This window comes from Haliotis rubra, unplaced genomic scaffold, assembly GCF_003918875.1.
Source record: "Haliotis rubra isolate DU_JTF1 unplaced genomic scaffold, ASM391887v1 Scf509, whole genome shotgun sequence".
Classification (NCBI taxonomy): domain Eukaryota; kingdom Metazoa; phylum Mollusca; class Gastropoda; order Lepetellida; family Haliotidae; genus Haliotis; species Haliotis rubra.
Window position 1 is genome coordinate 17,429 of NW_025767201.1, and position 23,788 is coordinate 41,216.

The 23,788-nt window shown below is 40.2% G+C and overlaps 1 protein-coding gene and 1 long non-coding RNA gene across 2 annotated transcripts; one reads left to right on the forward strand and one right to left on the reverse strand.

Annotated features, from left to right (window-relative positions):
- The first annotated feature begins 1,105 nt into the window (after window positions 1-1,105).
- LOC124292134 (SH3 and cysteine-rich domain-containing protein 3-like) lies at window positions 1,106-17,031 on the forward strand. The gene is made up of 6 exons (XM_046729185.1): window positions 1,106-1,118; window positions 8,834-8,967; window positions 9,799-9,878; window positions 12,025-12,076; window positions 13,089-13,226; window positions 16,619-17,031. Exons 2-6 carry the CDS (start codon window positions 8,857-8,859, stop codon window positions 16,718-16,720), a joined length of 483 nt encoding a protein of 160 aa, XP_046585141.1. The 5' UTR covers window positions 1,106-1,118; window positions 8,834-8,856; the 3' UTR covers window positions 16,721-17,031.
- A 4,547-nt stretch (window positions 17,032-21,578) lies between these two features.
- LOC124292139 lies at window positions 21,579-22,463 on the reverse strand. Its single transcript, XR_006902371.1, has 2 exons — window positions 22,374-22,463; window positions 21,579-22,335 (listed from the first exon to the last, which is right to left on the reverse strand). It is a non-coding gene; the product is annotated as an uncharacterized LOC124292139 (long non-coding RNA).
- Between the last annotated feature and the right edge of the window lie 1,325 nt (window positions 22,464-23,788).

Here is a 23,788-nt window from a genome sequence, read left to right on the forward strand (position 1 = left end):
CACACCTAACACTTGTTTCGGAGGTACATCAAATCACTGTTTGCTATAGGTATATCAGCAACACACCTAACACTTGTTTCGGAGGTACATCACTGTTTGCTATAGGTATATCAGCAAACACACCTAACACTTGTTTCGAGGTACATCACTGTTTGCTATAGGTATATCAGCAACACACCTAACACTTGTTTCGGAGGTACATCACTGTTTGCTATAGGTATATCAGAAACACACCTAACACTTGTTTCGGAGGTACATCACTGTTTGCTATAGGTATATCAGCAACACACCTAACACTTGTTTCGAGGTACATCACTGTTTGCTATAGGTATATCAGCAACACACCTAACACTTGTTTCGGAGGTACATCACTGTTTGCTATAGGTATATCAGCAACACACCTAACACTTGTTTCTGAGGTACATCACTGTTTGCTATAGGTATATCAGCAACACACCTAACACTTGTTTCGGAGGTACATCACTGTTTGCTATAGGTATATCAGCAACACACCTAACACTTGTTTCGAGGTACATCACTGTTTGCTATAGGTATATCAGCAACACACCTAACACTTGTTTCGGAGGTACATCACTGTTTGCTATAGGTATATCAGAAACACACCTAACACTTGTTTCGAGGTACATCACTGTTTGCTATAGGTATATCAGCAACACACCTAACACTTGTTTCGGAGGTACATCACTGTTTGCTATAGGTATATCAGCAACACACCTAACACTTGTTTCGAGGTACATACATCACTGTTTGCTATAGGTATATCAGCAACACACCTAACACTTGTTTCGAGGTACATCACTGTTTGCTATAGGTATATCAGCAACACACCTAACACTTGTTTCGAGGTACATCACTGTTTGCTATAGGTATATCAGAAACACACCTAACACTTGTTTCGAGGTACATCACTGTTTGCTATAGGTATATCAGAAACACACCTAACACTTGTTTCGGAGGTACATCACTGTTTGCTATAGGTATATCAGAACACACCTAACACTTGTTTGGTACATCACTGTTTGCTATAGGTATATCAGCAACACACCTAACACTTGCTATAGGTATATCAGCAACACACACTAACACTTGTTTCGGAGGTACATCACTGTTTGCTATAGGTATATCAGCAACACACCTAACACTTGTTTCGGAGGTACATCAAATCACTGTTTGCTATAGGTATATCAGCAACACACCTAACACTTGTTTCGGAGGTACATCACTGTTTGCTATAGGTATATCAGCAACACACCTAACACTTGTTTCGGAGGTACATCAAATCACTGTTTGCTATAGGTATATCAGCAACACACCTAACACTTGTTTCGGAGGTACATCACTGTTTGCTATAGGTATATCAGCAAACACACCTAACACTTGTTTCGGAGGTACATCACTGTTTGCTATAGGTATATCAGCAACACACCTAACACTTGTTTCGGAGGTACATCACTGTTTGCTATAGGTATATCAGCAACACACCTAACACTTGTTTCGGAGGTACATCACTGTTTGCTATAGGTATATCAGCAACACACCTAACACTTGTTTCGAGGTACATCACTGTTTGCTATAGGTATATCAGCAACACACCTAACACTTGTTTGAGGTACATCAAATAACTGTTTGCTATAGGTATATCAGAAACACACCTAACACTTGTTTCGAGGTACATCAAATCACTGTTTGCTATAGGTATATCAGCAACACACCTAACACTTGTTTCGAGGTACATCACTGTTTGCTATAGGTATATCAGCAACACACCTAACACTTGTTTCGAGGTACATCACTGTTTGCTATAGGTATATCAGCAAACACACCTAACACTTGTTTCGAGGTACATCACTGTTTGCTATAGGTATATCAGCAACACACCTAACACTTGTTTCGGAGGTACATCACTGTTTGCTATAGGTATATCAGAAACACACCTAACACTTGTTTCGAGGTACATCACTGTTTGCTATAGGTATATCAGCAACACACCTAACACTTGTTTCGAGGTACATCACTGTTTGCTATAGGTATATCAGCAACACACCTAACACTTGTTTCGAGGTACATCACTGTTTGCTATAGGTATATCAGCAACACACCTAACACTTGTTTCGAGGTACATCACTGTTTGCTATAGGTATATCAGCAACACACCTAACACTTGTTTCGAGGTACATCACTGTTTGCTATAGGTATATCAGCAACACACCTAACACTTGTTTCGGAGGTACATCACTGTTTGCTATAGGTATATCAGAAACACACCTAACACTTGTTTCGAGGTACATCACTGTTTGCTATAGGTATATCAGCAACACACCTAACACTTGTTTCGAGGTACATCACTGTTTGCTATAGGTATATCAGCAACACACCTAACACTTGTTTCGAGGTACATCACTGTTTGCTATAGGTATATCAGCAACACACCTAACACTTGTTTCGAGGTACATCAAATCACTGTTTGCTATAGGTATATCAGCAACACACCTAACACTTGTTTCGAGGTACATCACTGTTTGCTATAGGTATATCAGCAACACACCTAACACTTGTTTCGAGGTACACATCACTGTTTGCTATAGGTATATCAGCAACACACCTAACACTTGTTTCGAGGTACATCACTGTTTGCTATAGGTATATCAGCAACACACCTAACACTTGTTTCGAGGTACATCACTGTTTGCTATAGGTATATCAGCAACACACACCTAACACTTGTTTCGGAGGTACATCACTGTTTGCTATAGGTATATCAGCAACACACCTAACACTTGTTTCGGAGGTACATCACTGTTTGCTATAGGTATATCAGAAACACACCTAACACTTGTTTCGGAGGTACATCACTGTTTGCTATAGGTATATCAGCAACACACCTAACACTTGTTTCGGAGGTACATCACTGTTTGCTATAGGTATATCAGCAACACACCTAACACTTGTTTCGGAGGTACATCACTGTTTGCTATAGGTATATCAGCAACACACCTAACACTTGTTTCGGAGGTACATCAAATCACTGTTTGCTATAGGTATATCAGCAACACACCTAACACTTGTTTCTCGAGGTACATCACTGTTTGCTATAGGTATATCAGCAACACACCTAACACTTGTTTCGGAGGTACATCACTGTTTGCTATAGGTATATCAGCAACACACCTAACACTTGTTTCGGAGGTACATCACTGTTTGCTATAGGTATATCAGAAACACACCTAACACTTGTTTCGGAGGTACATCACTGTTTGCTATAGGTATATCAGCAACACACCTAACACTTGTTTCGAGGGTACATCACTGTTTGCTATAGGTATATCAGCAACACACCTAACACTTGTTTCGGAGGTACATCACTGTTTGCTATAGGTATATCAGCAACACACCTAACACTTGTTTCGGAGGTACATCACTGTTTGCTATAGGTATATCAGCAACACACCTAACACTTGTTTCGGAGGTACATCACTGTTTGCTATAGGTATATCAGCAACACACCTAACACTTGTTTCGGAGGTACATCACTGTTTGCTATAGGTATATCAGCAACACACCTAACACTTGTTTCGGAGGTACATCACTGTTTGCTATAGGTATATCAGCAACACACCTAACACTTGTTTCGGAGGTACATCACTGTTTGCTATAGGTATATCAGCAACACACCTAACACTTGTTTCGGAGGTACATCACTGTTTGCTATAGGTATATCAGCAACACACCTAACACTTGTTTCGGAGGTACATCACTGTTTGCTATAGGTATATCAGCAACACACCTAACACTTGTTTCGGAGGTACATCACTGTTTGCTATAGGTATATCAGCAACACACCTAACACTTGTTTCGGAGGTACATCACTGTTTGCTATAGGTATATCAGCAACACACCTAACACTTGTTTCGGAGGTACATCAAATCACTGTTTGCTATAGGTATATATCAGCAACACACCTAACACTTGTTTCGAGGTACATCACTGTTTGCTATAGGTATATCAGCAACACACCTAACACTTGTTTCGAGGTACATCAAATCTGTTTGCTATAGGTATATCAGCAACACACCTAACACTTGTTTCGAGGTACATCACTGTTTGCTATAGGTATATCAGCAACACACCTAACACTTGTTTCGAGGTACATCACTGTTTGCTATAGGTATATCAGCAACACACCTAACACTTGTTTCGAGGTACATCACTGTTTTGCTATAGGTATATCAGCAACACACCTAACACTTGTTTCGAGGTACATCACTGTTTGCTATAGGTATATCAGCAAACACACCTAACACTTGTTTCGAGGTACATCACTGTTTGCTATAGGTATATCAGCAACACACCTAACACTTGTTTCGAGGTACATCACTGTTTGCTATAGGTATATCAGAAACACACCTAACACTTGTTTCGAGGTACATCACTGTTTGCTATAGGTATATCAGCAACACACCTAACACTTGTTTCGAGGTACATCAAATCACTGTTTGCTATAGGTATATCAGCAACACACCTAACACTTGTTTCGAGGTACATCACTGTTTGCTATAGGTATATCAGCAACACACCTAACACTTGTTTCGAGGTACATCACTGTTTGCTATAGGTATATCAGCAACACACCTAACACTTGTTTCGAGGTACATCACTGTTTGCTATAGGTATATCAGCAACACACCTAACACTTGTTTCGAGGTACATCACTGTTTGCTATAGGTATATCAGCAACACACCTAACACTTGTTTCGAGGTACATCACTGTTTGCTATAGGTATATCAGCAACACACCTAACACTTGTTTCGGAGGTACATCACTGTTTGCTATAGGTATATCAGAAACACACCTAACACTTGTTTCGGAGGTACATCACTGTTTGCTATAGGTATATCAGCAACACACCTAACACTTGTTTCGGAGGTACATCACTGTTTGCTATAGGTATATCAGCAACACACCTAACACTTGTTTCGGAGGTACATCACTGTTTGCTATAGGTATATCAGCAACACACCTAACACTTGTTTCGGAGGTACATCACTGTTTGCTATAGGTATATCAGCAACACACCTAACACTTGTTTCGGAGGTACATCACTGTTTGCTATAGGTATATCAGCAACACACCTAACACTTGTTTCGGAGGTACATCACTGTTTGCTATAGGTATATCAGCAACACACCTAACACTTGTTTCGGAGGTACATCAAATCACTGTTTGCTATAGGTATATCAGCAACACACCTAACACTTGTTTCGGAGGTACATCAAATCACTGTTTGCTATAGGTATATCATCAGCAACACACCTAACACTTGTTTCGGAGGTACATCACTGTTTGCTATAGGTATATCAGCAACACACCTAACACTTGTTTCGGAGGTACATCAAATCACTGTTTGCTGTAGGTATATCAGCAACACACCTAAATCTTGTTTCGGAGGTACATCACTGTTTGCTATAGGTATATCAGCAACACACCTAACACTTGTTTCGGAGGTACATCACTGTTTGCTATAGGTATATCAGCAACACACCTAACACTTGTTTCGGAGGTACATCACTGTTTGCTATAGGTATATCAGCAACACACCTAACACTTGTTTCGGAGGTACATCACTGTTTGCTATAGGTATATCAGCAACACACCTAACACTTGTTTCGGAGGTACATCACTGTTTGCTATAGGTATATCAGCAACACACCTAACACTTGTTTCGAGGTACATCACTGTTTGCTATAGGTATATCAGCAACACACCTAACACTTGTTTCGAGGTACATCACTGTTTGCTATAGGTATATCAGCAACACACCTAACACTTGTTTCGGAGGTACATCAAATCACTGTTTGCTATAGGTATATCAGCAACACACCTAACACTTGTTTCGGAGGTACATGACTGTTTGCTATAGGTATATCAGCAACACACCTAACACTTGTTTCGGAGGTACATCACTGTTTGCTATAGGTATATCAGCAACACACCTAACACTTGTTTCGGAGGTACATCACTGTTTGCTATAGGATATCAGCAACACACCTAACACTTGTTTCGAGGTACATCACTGTTTGCTATAGGTATATCAGCAACACACCTAACACTTGTTTCGGAGGTACATCACTGTTTGCTATAGGTATATCAGCAACACACCTAACACTTGTTTCGGAGGTACATCACTGTTTGCTATAGGTATATCAGCAACACACCTAACACTTGTTTCGGAGGTACATCACTGTTTGCTATAGGTATATCAGCAACACACCTAACACTTGTTTCGGAGGTACATCACTGTTTGCTATAGGTATATCAGCAACACACCTAACACTTGTTTCGGAGGTACATCACTGTTTGCTATAGGTATATCAGCAACACACCTAACACTTGTTTCGGAGGTACATCAAATCACTGTTTGCTATAGGTATATCAGCAACACACCTAACACTTGTTTCGGAGGTACATCAAATCACTGTTTGCTGTAGGTATATCAGCAACACACCTAACACTTGTTTCGGAGGTACATCACTGTTTGCTATAGGTATATCAGAAACACACCTAACACTTGTTTCGGAGGTACATCACTGTTTGCTATAGGTATATCAGCAACACACCTAACACTTGTTTCGGAGGTACATCAAATCACTGTTTGCTATAGGTATATCAGCAACACACCTAAAAATCTTTTGCTGTAGTTTCGAGGTACATCACTGTTTGCTATAGGTATATCAGCAACACACCTAACACTTGTTTCGGAGGTACATCACTGTTTGCTATAGGTATATCAGAAACACACCTAACACTTGTTTCGGAGGTACATCAAATCACTGTTTGCTGTAGGTATATCAGCAACACACCTAACACTTGTTTCGGAGGTACATCACTGTTTGCTATAGGTATATCAGAAACACACCTAACACTTGTTTCGGAGGTACATCACTGTTTGCTATAGGTATATCAGCAACACACCTAACACTTGTTTCGGAGGTACATCACTGTTTGCTATAGGTATATCATCAGAAACACACCTAACACTTGTTTCGGAGGTACATCACTGTTTGCTATAGGTATATCAGCAACACACCTAAATCTTGTTTCGGAGGTACATCACTGTTTGCTATAGGTATATCAGCAACACACCTAACTCTTGTTTCGGAGGTACATGACTGTTTGCTATAGGTATATCAGCAACACACCTAACACTTGTTTCGGAGGTACATCACTGTTTGCTATAGGTATATCAGCAACACACCTAACACTTGTTTCGGAGGTACATCACTGTTTGCTATAGGTATATCAGCAACACACCTAAATCTTGTTTCGGAGGTACATCACTGTTTGCTATAGGTATATCAGCAACACACCTAACACTTGTTTCGGAGGTACATCAAATCACTGTTTGCTGTAGGTATATCAGCAACACACCTAACTCTTGTTTCGGAGGTACATCAAATCACTGTTTGCTATAGGTATATCAGCAACACACCTAAATCTTGTTTCGGAGGTACATCACTGTTTGCTATAGGTATATCAGCAACACACCTAACACTTGTTTCGGAGGTACATCAAATCACTGTTTGCTGTAGGTATATCAGCAACACACCTAAATCTTGTTTCGGAGGTACATCACTGTTTGCTATAGGTATATCAGCAACACACCTAACACTTGTTTCGGAGGTACATCACTGTTTGCTATAGGTATATCAGAAACACACCTAACACTTGTTTCGGAGGTACATCAAATCACTGTTTGCTGTAGGTATATCAGCAACACACCTAACACTTGTTTCGGAGGTACATCACTGTTTGCTATAGGTATATCAGCAACACACCTAACACTTGTTTCGGAGGTACATCACTGTTTGCTATAGGTATATCAGCAACACACCTAAATCTTGTTTCGGAGGTACATGACTGTTTGCTATAGGTATATCAGAAACACACCTAACACTTGTTTCGGAGGTACATCACTGTTTGCTATAGGTATATCAGCAACACACCTAACACTTGTTTCGGAGGTACATCACTGTTTGCTAAGGATATCAGCAACACACCTAACACTTGTTTCGGAGGTACATGACTGTTTGCTATAGGTATATCAGCAACACACCTAACACTTGTTTCGGAGGTACATCACTGTTTGCTATAGGTATATCAGCAACACACCTAACACTTGTTTCGGAGGTACATCACTGTTTGCTAAGGATATCAGCAACACACCTAACACTTGTTTCGGAGGTACATGACTGTTTGCTATAGGTATATCAGCAACACACCTAACACTTGTTTCGGAGGTACATCACTGTTTGCTATAGGTATATCAGCAACACACCTAACACTTGTTCCGGAGGTACATCAAATAACTGTTTGCTATAGGTGTATCAGCAACAGACCTAACATTTGTTGTGGCAGGTGCCGTGTCAGTGCTTTGTGCGTTGAGACCTCTATGTCTCTATGTTAGGGAGAGCCTCTGGGCATGCATACAACTGGTATGCTGCAATATGCATGTGAAACAATATACATAGTAATATTATTTCTGTATTGCCATATATATGGTTAAAACAGTTGTAACAAGTTTTTTTATGATTTCATTGTTAAAATCTACAACAAAATTTAATCTGCAATGTTTCCTTTTCAAAATTGATTCACAAAACAGCAGAAAAGTGGAAGTGATTTTTCTCTCCTGTTGCTATCTCCCCTGTGTTCATGACAAAATGGCAACACTTGACTGTCAAAACACTTTACCTACACTATAGCAATAAAAATGTATACCAATGCACATCCCTAATGTTACAGGATCTGTGTTAACAGCTCCCAACAGTCCAGTTGACACAATGACAAGCGCCTCGTATAGAAAGAAGCTTGGATTCAGTCATCGCTCCAGCTCTCTCGAGATTGAGGAACGGAAACATCGAAGTCATACTCCTTCTCCTCTCCAATCACCGGTCAGCAAATTTAAATCAATAACAAACTGTACATGTGTCACATCTATACCCCTGCTCCATTCAGTAACAGACTGTACATGTGTGTCACATCTATACCCCTGCTCCATTCAGTAACAGACTGTACATGTGTGTCACATCTATACCCTCTATTCAGTAACCTACCCCCTGCTCCATTCAGTAACAGACTGTACATGTGTGTCACATCTATACCCCTGCTCCATTCAGTAACAGACTGTACATGTGTGTCACATCTATACCCCCACTCCATTCAGTAACAGACTGTACATGTGTGTCACATCTATACCCCAACTCCATTCAGTAACAGACTGTACATGTGTCACATCTATACCCCCACTCCATTCAGTAACAGACTGTACATGTGTCACATCTATTCAGTAACAGCTATACCCCCACTCCATTCAGGAACAGACTGTACATGTGTCACATCTATACCCGAACTCCATTCAGGAACAGACTGTACATGTGTCACATCTATACCCCGCTCCTCTCAGTAACAGACTGTACATGTGTGTCACATCTATACCCCGCTCCATTACCAGAACTCCATTCAGTAACAGACTGTACATGTGTCACATCTATGCCCCAACTCCATTCAGTAACAGACTGTACATGTGTGTCACATCTATACCATCTATACACTCATTAACAGTCTGAATATACACACACAACACTCATTGTCAGTATCAATATGTGTCCCATACCATTGCCAGGACTCATCTGAGAAGTCTCTGTATATGTGTGTACTGATATCCTGGCCTCAAAGTGTACTGGAATCGTTTGAAGCAGTATCTTGTTCCTCTGTCCTTCCAGAAATCAAAGAGGAAAGACACAGATGTGTATGTGGTGCTATACAACTTCAAAGGAAAAGAGAAAGATGACATGGATCTTAGGTAGATCAATACTATTTGTGCTTCAATCATGCAGGTGTATCTGCTGCATACAGACAGGTATCTGCTGCATACAGACAGGTATCTGCTGCATACAGACAGGTATCTGCTGCATACAGACAGGTATCTGCTGCATACAGACAGGTATCTGCTGCATACAGACAGGTATCTACTGCATACAGACTGGTATCTACTGCATACAGACTGGTATCTACTGCATACAGACTGGTATCTACTGCATACCGACTGGTATCTACTGCATACCGACTGGTATCTACTGTATACAGACTGGTATCTACTGTATACAGACTGGTATCTACTGTATACAGACAGGTATCTACTGTATACAGACAGGTATCTACTGTATACAGACTGGTATCTACTGTATGCCCGGTATCTACTGTATACAGTCAGGTATCTGCGGCATATAGACTGATATCTGCGGCATATAGACTGATATCTACTGTATACAGACAGGTATCTACTGTATGCCCAATATCTACTGTATACAGACTGGTATCTAATGTATGCCCGGTATCTACTGTATACAGACAGGTATCTGCTTGTATATAGACTGATATCTACTGTATACAGACAGGTATCTACTGTATACAGACTGGTATCTACTGTATACAGACTGGTATCTACTGTATGCCCAATATCTACTGTATACAGACTGGTATCTACTGTATGCCCAATATCTACTGTATACAGACTGGTATCTGCTGTATACAGACTGGTATCTGCTGTATACAGACTGGTATCTACTGTATACAGACTGGTATCTACTGTATACAGACTGGTATCTACTGTATGCCCAATATCTACTGTATACAGACTGGTATCTGCTGTATACAGACTGGTATCTAATGTATACAGACTGGTATCTACTGTATGCCCAATAGCTACTGTATACAGACTGGTATCTACTGTATGCCCAATATCTACTGTATACAGACTGGTATCTGCTGTATACAGACTGGTATCTACTGTATACAGACTGGTATCTACTGTATACAGACTGGTATCTACTGTATACAGACTGGTATCTACTGTATACAGACTGGTATCTACTGTATACCCAGTATCTACTGTATACAGACTGGTATCTACTGTATGCCCAATATCTGCTGTATACAGACTGGTATCTACTGTATGCCCAGTATCTACTGTATACAGACTGGTATCTACTGTATGCCCAATATCTACTGTATACAGACTGGTATCTGCTGTATACAGACTGGTATCTACTGTATACAGACTGGTATCTACTGTATACAGACTGGTATCTACTGTATGCCCAATATCTACTGTATACAGACTGGTATCTGCTGTATACAGACTGGTATCTAATGTATACAGACTGGTATCTACTGTATGCCCAATAGCTACTGCATACAGACTGGTATCTACTGTATGCCCAATATCTACTGTATACAGACTGGTATCTGCTGTATACAGACTGGTATCTACTGTATACAGACTGGTATCTACTGTATACAGACTGGTATCTACTGTATACAGACTGGTATCTACTGTATACAGACTGGTATCTACTGTATACAGACTGGTATCTACTGTATACAGACTGGTATCTACTGTATGCCCAATATCTGCTGTATACAGACTGGTATCTACTGTGTGCCCAATATCTGCTGTATACAGACTGGTATCTACTATAGACAGACTGGTATCTACTGTATACAGACTGGTATCTACTGTATGCCCAATATCTGCTGTATATAGACTGGTATCTACTGTATGCCCAATATCTGCTGTATACAGACTGGTATCTACTATAGACAGACTGGTATCTACTGTATACCCGGTATCTGCGGTATATAGACTGGTATCTACTGTATACAGACTGGTATCTACTGTATACAGACTGGTATCTTCTGTAATCATACTGGTATCTACTGTATGCACGGTATCTACTGTATACATTGATGAGTCTAAAGCATGCGTACAGGTGATTACATTGTACAGGCATTTTCGGGTTAATTATAGACATCTTTGTTAAGTGGGATCACATGGACTTTAGTCTCATGCTTGGACACATTTCTAAATATAGAAATAAATCTTGACATATTTCATGTACTGTATAAAAGGTATGAAATCTTACACACATTAACATGTTTATCAACAGGGCAGGATGGAAAGTTAGTCTCATCAACAGCTCAGATCCTGATTGGTGGAAGGTAAGTGGAGAACAGCAGTGCATTTCCACAAGTATTGAGATTATAGTTGTGGTGCCTACAACAATCCCAGATGCACTGAGAATATAGTTGTGCCTACGGTCCATTTCATTTCATTTGAGGCCGATGAATTGCTCACTAACACAAAATCTAATAATTGCAACAAAACCAAATTTTGCACAGCCACATGAAATCGACAGACCAACTCTGATGATTTGTCTCACAATTTTGGACACCTGAATAAAAAAGTTCTTTAACAAACAATCATTATTTTGTTGTCACCTTTTGTTATATTTTTACGAGAGGGGACCACTCAGTCAACAAGCGTGTGTAGTGAAATTTCAATTTCGAACATGCAACGTGCATACCTACTTATTGAACTTTTTATCAGCTATACATGTTAATAGATATTTGATCTTTTATACTGTGAAATTTGGCTACAACAGATCCAGACTTATATGTTATCTCACTTTAAAGTTAGTATACATTTCCTTTTTTGGGAGGGTATAGTTCTGCCTAACACATTCCCAGATACTCCATGAAAAGTATGAATTCCTTGTTCTTTAGGACAGAATCTCTTTGGCAACAGCAATCCAATCCACAAACTGATATCATCGGCTTAGCTTATCTACATCTGATTCCAGCATTTTTTTTAATTACACACATTCATAACTATTGTTAGACATTTCTAAATACTGCTATTATGCTGTGTTCAAATATTTTGCGCATCATATGATGTTCTGGAAAGCTTCTGCCTTTGATCAACTGACCAAATGCTGGCCTGTAGTCAGTCGTATTCAGGCATGAAAGTGGAATTTATTGGGCAGACAGATTTTTTTTTTTTGTTAAAGCTCATATTACATTGTTACACATTTCGTGTTTTCTCTTGTTTGAACTTGATATTCCCAAAATATTCATGTTTTGATGCAGAATATTGTGTTCTGTTGCTTAAAACTGATGCAACAAATTTTTGCATACTTTTGTTTACCCTCTGTCTTATGGATGATTGTTCCAGGGTCGGTGCAATGGGAAAGTCGGCTATTTTCCAGCAACATATGTGCAGCGTCTCATACCAGGGCAGAGGGTCTTCCAGGTGACACACACGATGAACTTAAGTGAAGGAGACAATGGAATGAGACTTCATAAAGACCAGGTGAATTGAAAAGACAGAACTAGATGGTTTTATTGGTTAGAGGCAAAAGTGTTTTTACTAACTAAAGAAACTGAATGAAGGACAAAAGATTGATGAACAACTTACATGGTCGCCAGAAAGACAAGGGGGATCAACAACTGAGGGTATATGAACAACTTACATGGTCGCCAGAAAGACAAGGGGGATCAACAACTGAGGGTATATGAACAACTTACATGGTCGCCAGAAAGACAAGGGGGATCAACAACTGAGGGTATATGAACAACTTACATGGTCGCCAGAAAGACAAGGGGATCAACAACTGAGGGGTATATGAACAACTTACATGGTCGCCAGAAAGACAAGGGGGATCAACAACTGATGGTATATGAACAACTTACATGGTCGCCAGGAAGACAAGGGGGATCAACAACTGAGGGTATATGAACAACTTACATGGTCGCCAGAAAGACAAGGGGGATCAACAACTGAGGGTATATGAACAACTTACATGGTCGCCAGAAAGACAAGGGGGATCAACAACTGAGGGTATATGAACAACTTACATGGTCGCCAGAAAGACAAGGGGGATCAACAACTGAGGGTATATGAACAACTTACATGGTCGCCAGAAAGACAAGGGGGATCAACAACTGAGGGTATATGAACAACTTACATGGTCGCCAGAAAGACAAGGGGGATCAACAACTGAGGGTATATGAACATTTACATGGTCGCCAGGAAGACAAGGGGGATCAACAACTGAGGGTATATGAATAGTTGAGGTGTTTTGTTCAGGAAGACAATGGGGGATCAACAACTGGGGGATATATGAATAGTTTAGGTGTTTTGTTCAGGTAGACAAGGGGGATCAACAACTGAGGGTATATGAACATTTACATGGTCGCCAGGAAAACAAGGGGGATCAACAACTGGGGGTATATGAACAACTTACATGGTCGCCAGAAAGACAAGGGGGATCAACAACTGAGGGTATATGAACAACTTACATGGTCGCCAGGAAGACAAGGGGGATCAACAACTGAGGGTATATGAACAACTTACATGGTCGCCAGAAAGACAAGGGGGATCAACAACTGAGGGTATATGAACAACTTACATGGTCACCAGAAAGACAAGGGGCATCAACAACTGAGGGTATATGAATAGTTGAGGTGTTTTGTTCAGGAAGACAATGGGGGATCAACAACTGGGGGATATATGAATAGTTTAGGTGTTTTGTTCAGGTAGACAAGGGGGATCAACAACTGATGGTATATGAACATTTACATGGTCGCCAGGAAGACAAGGGGGATCAACAACTGGGGGATATATGAATAGTTTAGGTGTTTTGTTCAGGTAGACAAGGGGGATCAACAACTGAGGGTATATGAACATTTACATGGTCGCCAGGAAGACAAGGGGGATCAACAACTGGGGGATGTATGAATAGTTTAGGTGTTTTGTTCAGGGAAACAATGGGGATCAACAACTGGGGGTATATGAACAACTTAAGTGGTCGCCAGGAAGGCAATCCAACGAACCCACCCCATTGGAGTTCATGCAAAATATTATGTATATAATATAATTTAAGCCGGAGGGAAATGTTTAAATTTATGTTATAGTGGCTGGACATTCAAGAACCATGCTCAGCTACAAAACATGGGGCTGAGCACGTTCATATTAAATTTCAGCAAAATAAGTTAGTTAAAGTAACCTGCTAGGCGGCCCAGGACATGCCTTCTGATGACGGGAGTATGTATCAGGGCGTGAAGTGATCTCATAGATGACATCCTTACTTTGTCACCTTGCTGACGGGGTTAACCTCTTTTGTCATGTGAACAAGGTGTCCAACTTCAGATGAGAAGGTCCGTGGTTTCAAATCCCCGCACAGAACTCAGAAATTTTATGGCCACATTGGTGTTCACATGGTGAAGACGCTGCATGGCATGTACAAGTCCATCCAGAAAATCCTGAGTGAATCTGGACTCAACTTGATACTCAACTCCATCGTCAGTTACTGCAATTTAAGCAACATTGGCATGTGACGAAAACATGATGGTTTGTTACTTGTGGTAATCATATGGTCAGAAACTGGTACACCTATTAAGGCTTGACAGAAATCTGTGGCTTCAACCCTTCAATCAAACAATAACACTAAGGTCTCATTGGCTGCTGTGAGATAGCCCTTTAGGGTGAACAAAACACCTAAACTATCAAAAGCAACAAACAGGGAATTGCTCTGGTTCAGGGCTCCTTGAAGCCTCACTTCTGTTTAATCCATCTTGGGCCTTTTCAAATGACCTTAGGCACCATCTGTAAGGCTGATGGTTCAAACTGTCAGAGAAACTGACAAACATTCACCAAATTGGCTACCTCATCATGCTGTAGATGATGGGAGACCGGTGTTCATCACGCTGTAGATGATGGGTGACTGGTGTTCATCACGCTGTAGATGATGGGAGACTGGTGTTCATCATGCTGTAGATGATGGGAGACCGGTGTTCATCACGCTGTAGATGATGGGAGACTGGTGTTCATCACGCTGTAGATGATGGGTGACTGGTGTTCATCACGCTGTAGATGATGGGAGACTGGTGTTCATCACGCTGTAGATGATGGGAGACTGGTGTTCATCACGCTGTAGATGATGGGAAACTGGTGTTCATCATGCTGTAGATGATGGGAGACTGGTGTTCATCACGCTGTAGATGATGGGAGACTGGTGTTCATCACGCTGTAGATGATGGGAGACTGGTGTTCATCACGCTGTAGATGATGGGAGACTGGTGTTCATCACGCTGTAGATGATGGGAAACTGGTGTTCATCACGCTGTAGATGATGGGTGACTGGTGTTCATCACGCTGTAGATGATGGGAGACCGGTGTTCATCATGCTGTAGATGATGGGAGACCGGTGTTCATCATGCTGTAGATGATGGGAGACCGGTGTTCATCATGCTGTATATGATGGGAGACCGGTGTTCATCACGCTGTAGATGATGGGAGACTGGTGTTCATCATGCTGTATATGATGGGAGACCGGTGTTCATCATGCTGTATATGATGGGAGACTGGTGTTCATCATGCTGTAGATGATGGGTGCCAAAATTAAGAATTATTCTTACTCACATGCAAGGAAAGAATTGTATCATCCATGTGTAATGTTTCATGTGTGTTTGGGCGTTAGGTTTTGATTCTGAATTCATTCATTCTCTGACATTTTTCATAGGTGCAATCTCTCCTGATAACTGATTGTAATGTGTATATTTTACTCACAAAAGGAACAGGTGTTTTACCATAATGTGTGCATAGTAAAATAAGTTATAAAGAACAAATGTGCTGATGTCATTTTCTGTTTTTCTTTTAAAATAAATCCACATTACATGAAATCATGATTTTCTGTTTTTCAGATTGTTGTGCAGGCTGGGGAAGAAGTCAGTGGTATGATTCATGTGCAAGCTCCCAACAAGAAGCAGGCTATGTGCCCCCTGAAGTACCTCCAAGAGCTCTGATGCTGTGTGGCCAGCATGGCACTCAGGACAATTACCAATGGTATTCCACAACTTGCCAACATCACAAAGCAAACTTCCAGATCTGCAGGACTGTGTTACACTAACAGATATGCAGGTCTTGTAGTGATGCTTCTATAGACGGGAGCAACCATACAACGAGCAGGGTGTGCTATTCTGCCCATCACCTGATACTCTGACACACACCAGCAGCACCATTCCACAGGGCAGGTGGATTATGTCACTGCATACTCAATGCTTCAAATAATTATTAATTTCAGTGCATAAAAAAGGAGCTGTATGAACTTTCTGAATTTAACCGTGTCACCTGTGTCTTTCTTTGTGACAATGCCAGTGCTCATCACTTCGTTATGGTCAGTGATCAGACGCTGGCTTCATAGTGATCTCATGTGCCCTCTCATCCCTGTGTCCACACTTCACAGGGCACATGTGCAACTCAGAAAACCTGTGTAAGGGGTTCTATATGTACTGCACAGACAGTGTAATGTCCATTTGTTACTTCCTTTTATTGATAGAATCCAGTGTATCTTTAAGGGTTTTCATCAAGCAAGTACATGTACGTTATTATGTAACCTGCGTGTGAGTACATATACAGTAATGTGTACTTGTGTACCTCTGTGTGTGTGTGTGTGTGTGTGTGTGTGCGTGCGTGTGCATGCACGGCGCCGCGCATATGCGTGTGCGCATGTGTGCACACACATATACAGTAATGTGTACCTGTGTGTGTGCAAGTACATATACAGTAATGTGTACCTGTGTGTGTGCCAATACTTCGAGATTACAGTGAGAAGTGAATGTGTGTTGGGATTTGGCAATGTGAATGCATGTGTCAGATCTTTATGAGGAAAACCCCAGTGCTGTGTACATGGATGTTGCATGTGTGTGTTGGAATGTGCATAAGGGTGCTTGTCATTGGTGCACAAAGTTCAGCAGGTCTGACTTGTTTGGAGAGTCAGTCTTGTTCACATGCATTCCTTACTGGTTCCACACTGCTGCCCAACAGCAGCCGCACCTGTCTCACCTGGAGTCTGTAGGCTTAATGATACTACTTATAAGGATACACCCACTGATGTACATTATCAACTATGGTCACAAAACAGTGTGCTGCCAGGCAGTGTTTAAGATGGTCTCAACAAGTTTTGTCAAAATCCTAGATGTATTTCCTCTACACACTGCAGAATCATGTTATGGTGGCTGTGTAATTCATGTGGTAATGACAGTTCATCCTTGTGTCCTCCACTACTTTATCTCATCATCTCTACCTGTCTCTCAGCGACCACTGTAAGTCCATGGGGAAATCTATTCTGTCATTGTACAGTAAATTGAAGAAATTCCTCTTTGATACCACACTTCATAAAGCATGTTTCCGGTGACTAAGTACTGTGCCATGGTGTAAACCTGACTCCTATTCTTTCATCATATTTAAGGTGATATATTACCTTTTTCTTGCATAATTCTGCCACAGACTGCTAAATACCACTACCTCAGTCCACATTAGTTATGTGGAAGTGTATTACTACATTTACTTGCAGTGCAGGCCCAACACTACATGCTTTCCCAGGTGACTTTTGTAACATATGTTTCTGAAGAGCAAATAAGGTATTCTTTCATTGTTTAATGTTGATTTAAATTGTGATGTATGAATCAGTGTGTATCTGCCATTATCTACACTCTTCACTATTGAAACAAACCTTCAGCAATGTTCAGTCTACATGTTCCATAACTTCACTTATAATTGTTACATACTGAAGACTACCATAAGCAGATTCCCCATATTGTATCTTGATTGAACTATTTACATACAGGCCAGTTATTTGCTGCATTGTTGTCAACCATAATTAAAAAATGAAGTTGGCTCTTGCATCCAATGTGTTTGCAGTTAAAATAGTTCAGGGCAAAACCACACAACTCAAGTAGAGTAAACATGATTATTTTTCTAAGATGCCAAATTCAAGAATGACCATTTAAGTACCTACATATAGGTGCCACCAAATGTAAATCCTCAAGTCTAACTGAAGAGCTGTTCCACCTAACTGCATGCACCCTTCCATATATGTTTCAGATATAATAAAAAAAACCTATAATGTTTAATTTAAGTGTAAGTCATTTTTCTATTGTCTGTGATTATCAAACATTCCATGTTACAATAAGTAGGATTTAGATACATTTTTGTGATAATTTGGTTTAGTTCAAACTCAGCACATTGTGGGCCCCAGCTATTGCATGTTAACAGCTGAAGTTTTGAATTGCTCGTTATGCTGAGCAGAGCTGTTGTGCAAGTTAACTACCAGCGAGTCTTGGGGTGCCTAGCATGGCCTATGATTACATGATACTGAGGAAAAGCAGCAGCAGTTGGTTTGTTTGACTGCAGTATAGAGTATCTTTGTGGCTGATGTGCCACAAACAGTGGTTTGGCAGTCATCATCTTGCCATATTTCGTGCAAGGGAATGGTGCTAAACTATTCAACCAGTTGAAACATAGCATTGCACCTGTTAATAAATGGTGTGGAAAGCACCATCTTGATTGAAAAGAATGATGGAACAATATTACGAAGATACGTTAGAGCACAGGGGTTGGGGGAGTTAATTTGAACAGCCTGAATCATGACAACTCAAAGTGTATTTTATGAGAGTGGTGGCTTTGTTCTTTCAGCTGTGCATCTTAGAATCTTCAACGAAGTAATTAAGGGGAACAGTAAATCACTGATATGTGAATGTGTATAACGATGCTGTGTGACCTATTTTCTTTTGATCAGATTTTTTACTTTGCCACCCAAGCTGGCCATGTTAAAAAACATCCATCTGCAGCCATTCTTTTATGTATCAATGGGATATTTGCACATATGTAGTATGCACAAAAACATGATTAATTCTTTTGCATATTGTGACCTTTTACTGCCATTATGTCCTTTCAGCTACATGCACCCCAATAGTGCATGTATAAATGGGAAATCAGCATGTGTTGTGAACGATAACATATGTTACACTCCGGGATATTTTTAACCTTAGTCCCAATCATTGTTAATGAATCTCATACCACTACATTTGTTTGCACCTTGTTAGGAACCACTGGGTCAGTAAAGAATAAAATTATGTCATTGTGGTCAACAGCAGTATTTGTAAGATGTGCTCATACATTTATACTCCACACAATGGTAATGGCAGCCATGTTGGAAATGTCATTGGTATAGCTCACGGGAGAGTTTCTGGCACCATTGTAATCGCCTGCTTGTTATCGCCTTCTGAGCCACCAAACATGAGGACATTTTTCAGCCAATAATGCAACAATATTAGAAAAAGAACATTTATCAATTTAACTTCTTCCATTTTGAAGTGATAATGCCTACAAGTGTATGGACAACTGATTGATGCATCATGACCTGCACTGTAAAAGATGTTACAAAATTACTTCAGAATACATGTGGCCAAGAGGGCGGAAGAGGAAGCTAAACAAATGGCATGAAACCCGAGGCATTCCTGTGTTTATCTGGTGGCGAGTGTCACAGTCGGGTTTAGTTTTCATCATGGTTTTTAATCATATGAATACAGAAATATCTGGCTCAGAGGTGGAACTTTGTTTCAAGAAGGTAAACACTGTTATGGAATGTAATTTGTCATAAAATTCACTGTTGCAGAAACACTTGACATGTAGTTACTTGTTAGCAATTTCCCTATCTTAGTTGATATTTCAAGATTTGACTACTATACAGTGAGATAACCAGTTCCTTAATACTGGTTCTTTGGTGCATATTTGATCATATCACATATGATATATGTCAGTTTGAATTTGTCAGTTGTACTATTTGAAATATGTCCCAGAAGTGTGGGACATGTTATGAATCTTACATCTGGCATTGCCATTTCTCTTCCTGCGAGGGTTGGTAATATTGTCACGGCAACCATTATAGTGAGGAAACTATTTTTTTATCATTTCTTGCATGAATGTTTGTTTGAGTGATTTGATGTGTACATATTGACTGTACATACAATGTGCCACAATTTCTAAGACCTGGCTTTGATAATAATTTTTGTGATACACTATATGATTCATACATTGAGGCATGTTCAAAGTGCTACAATTAACAATATTTGAAATTTGTTTGAAAATTGAAAGAAAGGAAGAATGAACAGAGTGGTTAGTGAACCAGTTCCAGGACATGTAGCTGTAGATGTTTCTACCATTACAGTAAACATATAAGGAATGTTCATTTTATCTCTGAACCTCTTTATTCCAAAATAACAGAGCACAGTGATACAAATGACTTATCAAACATCAATGCTGCTAAGTAGCTTTCAATAATTTACATTTTCTGTCTATGAAAGAGGTAGTCCCCACATAGGTTCAGATGAGGTTTGGCTGTAGAAATTGACATTTAAAAACACAGTTGATTATGACAGTTCTTCACCATCTTAATTTCATATGAATGTAAAATATTGATATGAAAAGGCATATACTTAATTTGTTATTCTAGAGATTTTGATGAAGGCAATTAGTAGCATACACAGCAATATTTTAGCAACAGTGTTGTTTCAAATAGCAGCAGAAATATTTTTAAGTGAAGATTATTGTTTAATAGTCATCAACTGTATGACACACAACTGGGCATACCAGGGTATTTGTGAAGTGGTGATCTAGCTGCATTAACTCTGATGCCACAGTCAACATTTAGGTTAGTGCATAAGCATTGCTGCTCAGCAGCTGCAACTTGGGCATTTAGAGAGACTCAAGACTGTGCCTCCCTGTGCAGGACCATACAAAATAGTGTATTCACTCTTGGCATTTCTAGCAGAAAGTATTCAATGGCCAACATTGTGGTTAGTAGATATTTTTATGGAATTGTTTATGCTGATTGCCAGCCCTTACATGAGAAGACTGAAGAACTCATGTCGTAACAATGTCTGCTCAAATGGACAGTCAGTATGTTGAGTAAACATTGAATGTAAACAATACCTAAAAGCCCCCCAGCTAACTTGGCTGTGCTCACCACCTTATTCCACAAGAGGAGGTAATATTATTTTGTAATCTGGGCTTTGATAAACACTGATCTCTAATCAAATCAAGATGGCAGTAAGTATTTTGTGTAATTCATTCACTTGTGTTGTCTGCTTTGTTGTGCGGAAATAAAGTGCCATGACACTTGGAAATTATTTCATGCATGACAATGTACTGTCCCTTAACTACATTTAATTTCCAGTGTTTTTGCATGGTAGCCGCCAGTATTTATCTATACTAGTACATTAACTACCTCACTGAAAGACTCCAACAGTTTGCCCCCAAGGTTCGATCAGCTGAACATAGACAACTAAACCATTTTCTGGTTAGATGAAGAAACTTATAGACAGTGTTCTGTAAACAACATACAAACAACAACAAACCACTCCTACTGCTAGTAGAGGCACCATGTTTCTGTTTGTCTCTGCTACCTGGATACAAGGATGGTAACAACATAGAGGAGGAAGTAACGCAGCAATAAGTCCCGAAACACAGCTCTATACAGCATCATTATTTGGTACACAATACACACCTTTCTTTCAATACAAAAAAGATGCATAAAAAAGATAAGAAAGGGGCCCCAAACCTCACTGGCAACAGTGACCTGTCACAACATTGTGTGGATCACCTGGCAACAGTGACCTGTCACAACATTGTGTGGATCACCTGGCAACAGTGACCTGTCACAACATTGTGTGGATCACCTGGCAACAGTGACCTGTCACAACATTGTGTGGACCACCTGGCAACAGTGACCTGTCACAACACTGTGTGGATCACCTGGCAACAGTGACCTGTCACAACACTGTGTGGATCACCTGGCAACAGTGACCTGTCACCACATTGTGTGGATCACCTGGCAACAGTGACCTGTCACAACATTGTGTGGATCACCTGGCAACAGTGACCTGTCACAACATTGTGTGGATCACCTGGCAACAGTGACCTGTCACATCACACGATGCTGTATTTCTTGTCAAAGTGGCATATCTGTTCTCAATTCAATGTATGTTTACATAGAATGTCAGTTATATTGAATAGTTATTTGCTTATTCCATAGACCAGGTTTAGTGTAGAATATACTACTAATATGAGTCTATTCGGGGACCAATGTCACAATACCAAGTCACCCAGCGATACTAACTAATCCATCACTGAATGGAAGAGTAAAGCTCTGTTATGAACCCTACACTCATCTGATTATTGGAAAGGCACAAAAAGTCAAGCAACATGTTGTCAAACTCATGAATGCTGAATGCTAAATGCAGCAGCTTAGTACATGCCTGATGTGTTCATAGCTTTGAAGAAATATTTAACAGCTTATGAGTTATGAACCCTTCTCTCAACTGAATTAAAATCCATCTTCTTGCCCTAAAAGTTAAAAATAAAGACTGTCCAAACATCTTGAATAGCAAACGGCACTTGTTCAATGCTGTCTGGTGTGTATGCAAAGGTTCACAAAGACCTATTGAACAGTTTACAAATTACACCCTGGAAACAAGCCTTACATTCAAGCAGACCTTGGCATAAAAATATAATCCAGAATAGCAAAGGCATCAGCCCAATGCATGCCTTATGTGTATAGTTTCATGATAAAATATGTAATGGAGTTGTAACATGTAATGAACTCGACTCTCTTGACCCTAAATCCAGTATATACATGGAAACCAGAGAACAATGTTATGACAGTTGTCCTTGTTTCACTTGTTATGTTCCATGTGTCAGCACACCACTGCTGTCTTCATAGTATGTCAAAGGAGGGTATACATGTGTTAGCACCTTTCATATCACCATAATATAGTACCAGAAGACACTAAATGTGTCGACACAGACGGGACTACAGGTGGATGTACAGGTGTGAACACACACCCGCAGTTGCCACAGGTGTCTGCATGTGTTATAAGTGATGAAGCTGCCTTACCCGAGGACCGTAGTCCAAGTTTTATACCACAAGACATAGAATACACACCACTTCAGTGAGACTCCTCCCATGTGACCATTTTGATGAACAAATCCCCAGTTACTTTTGGAGACAAATCCATGCATGGTGCTTATAT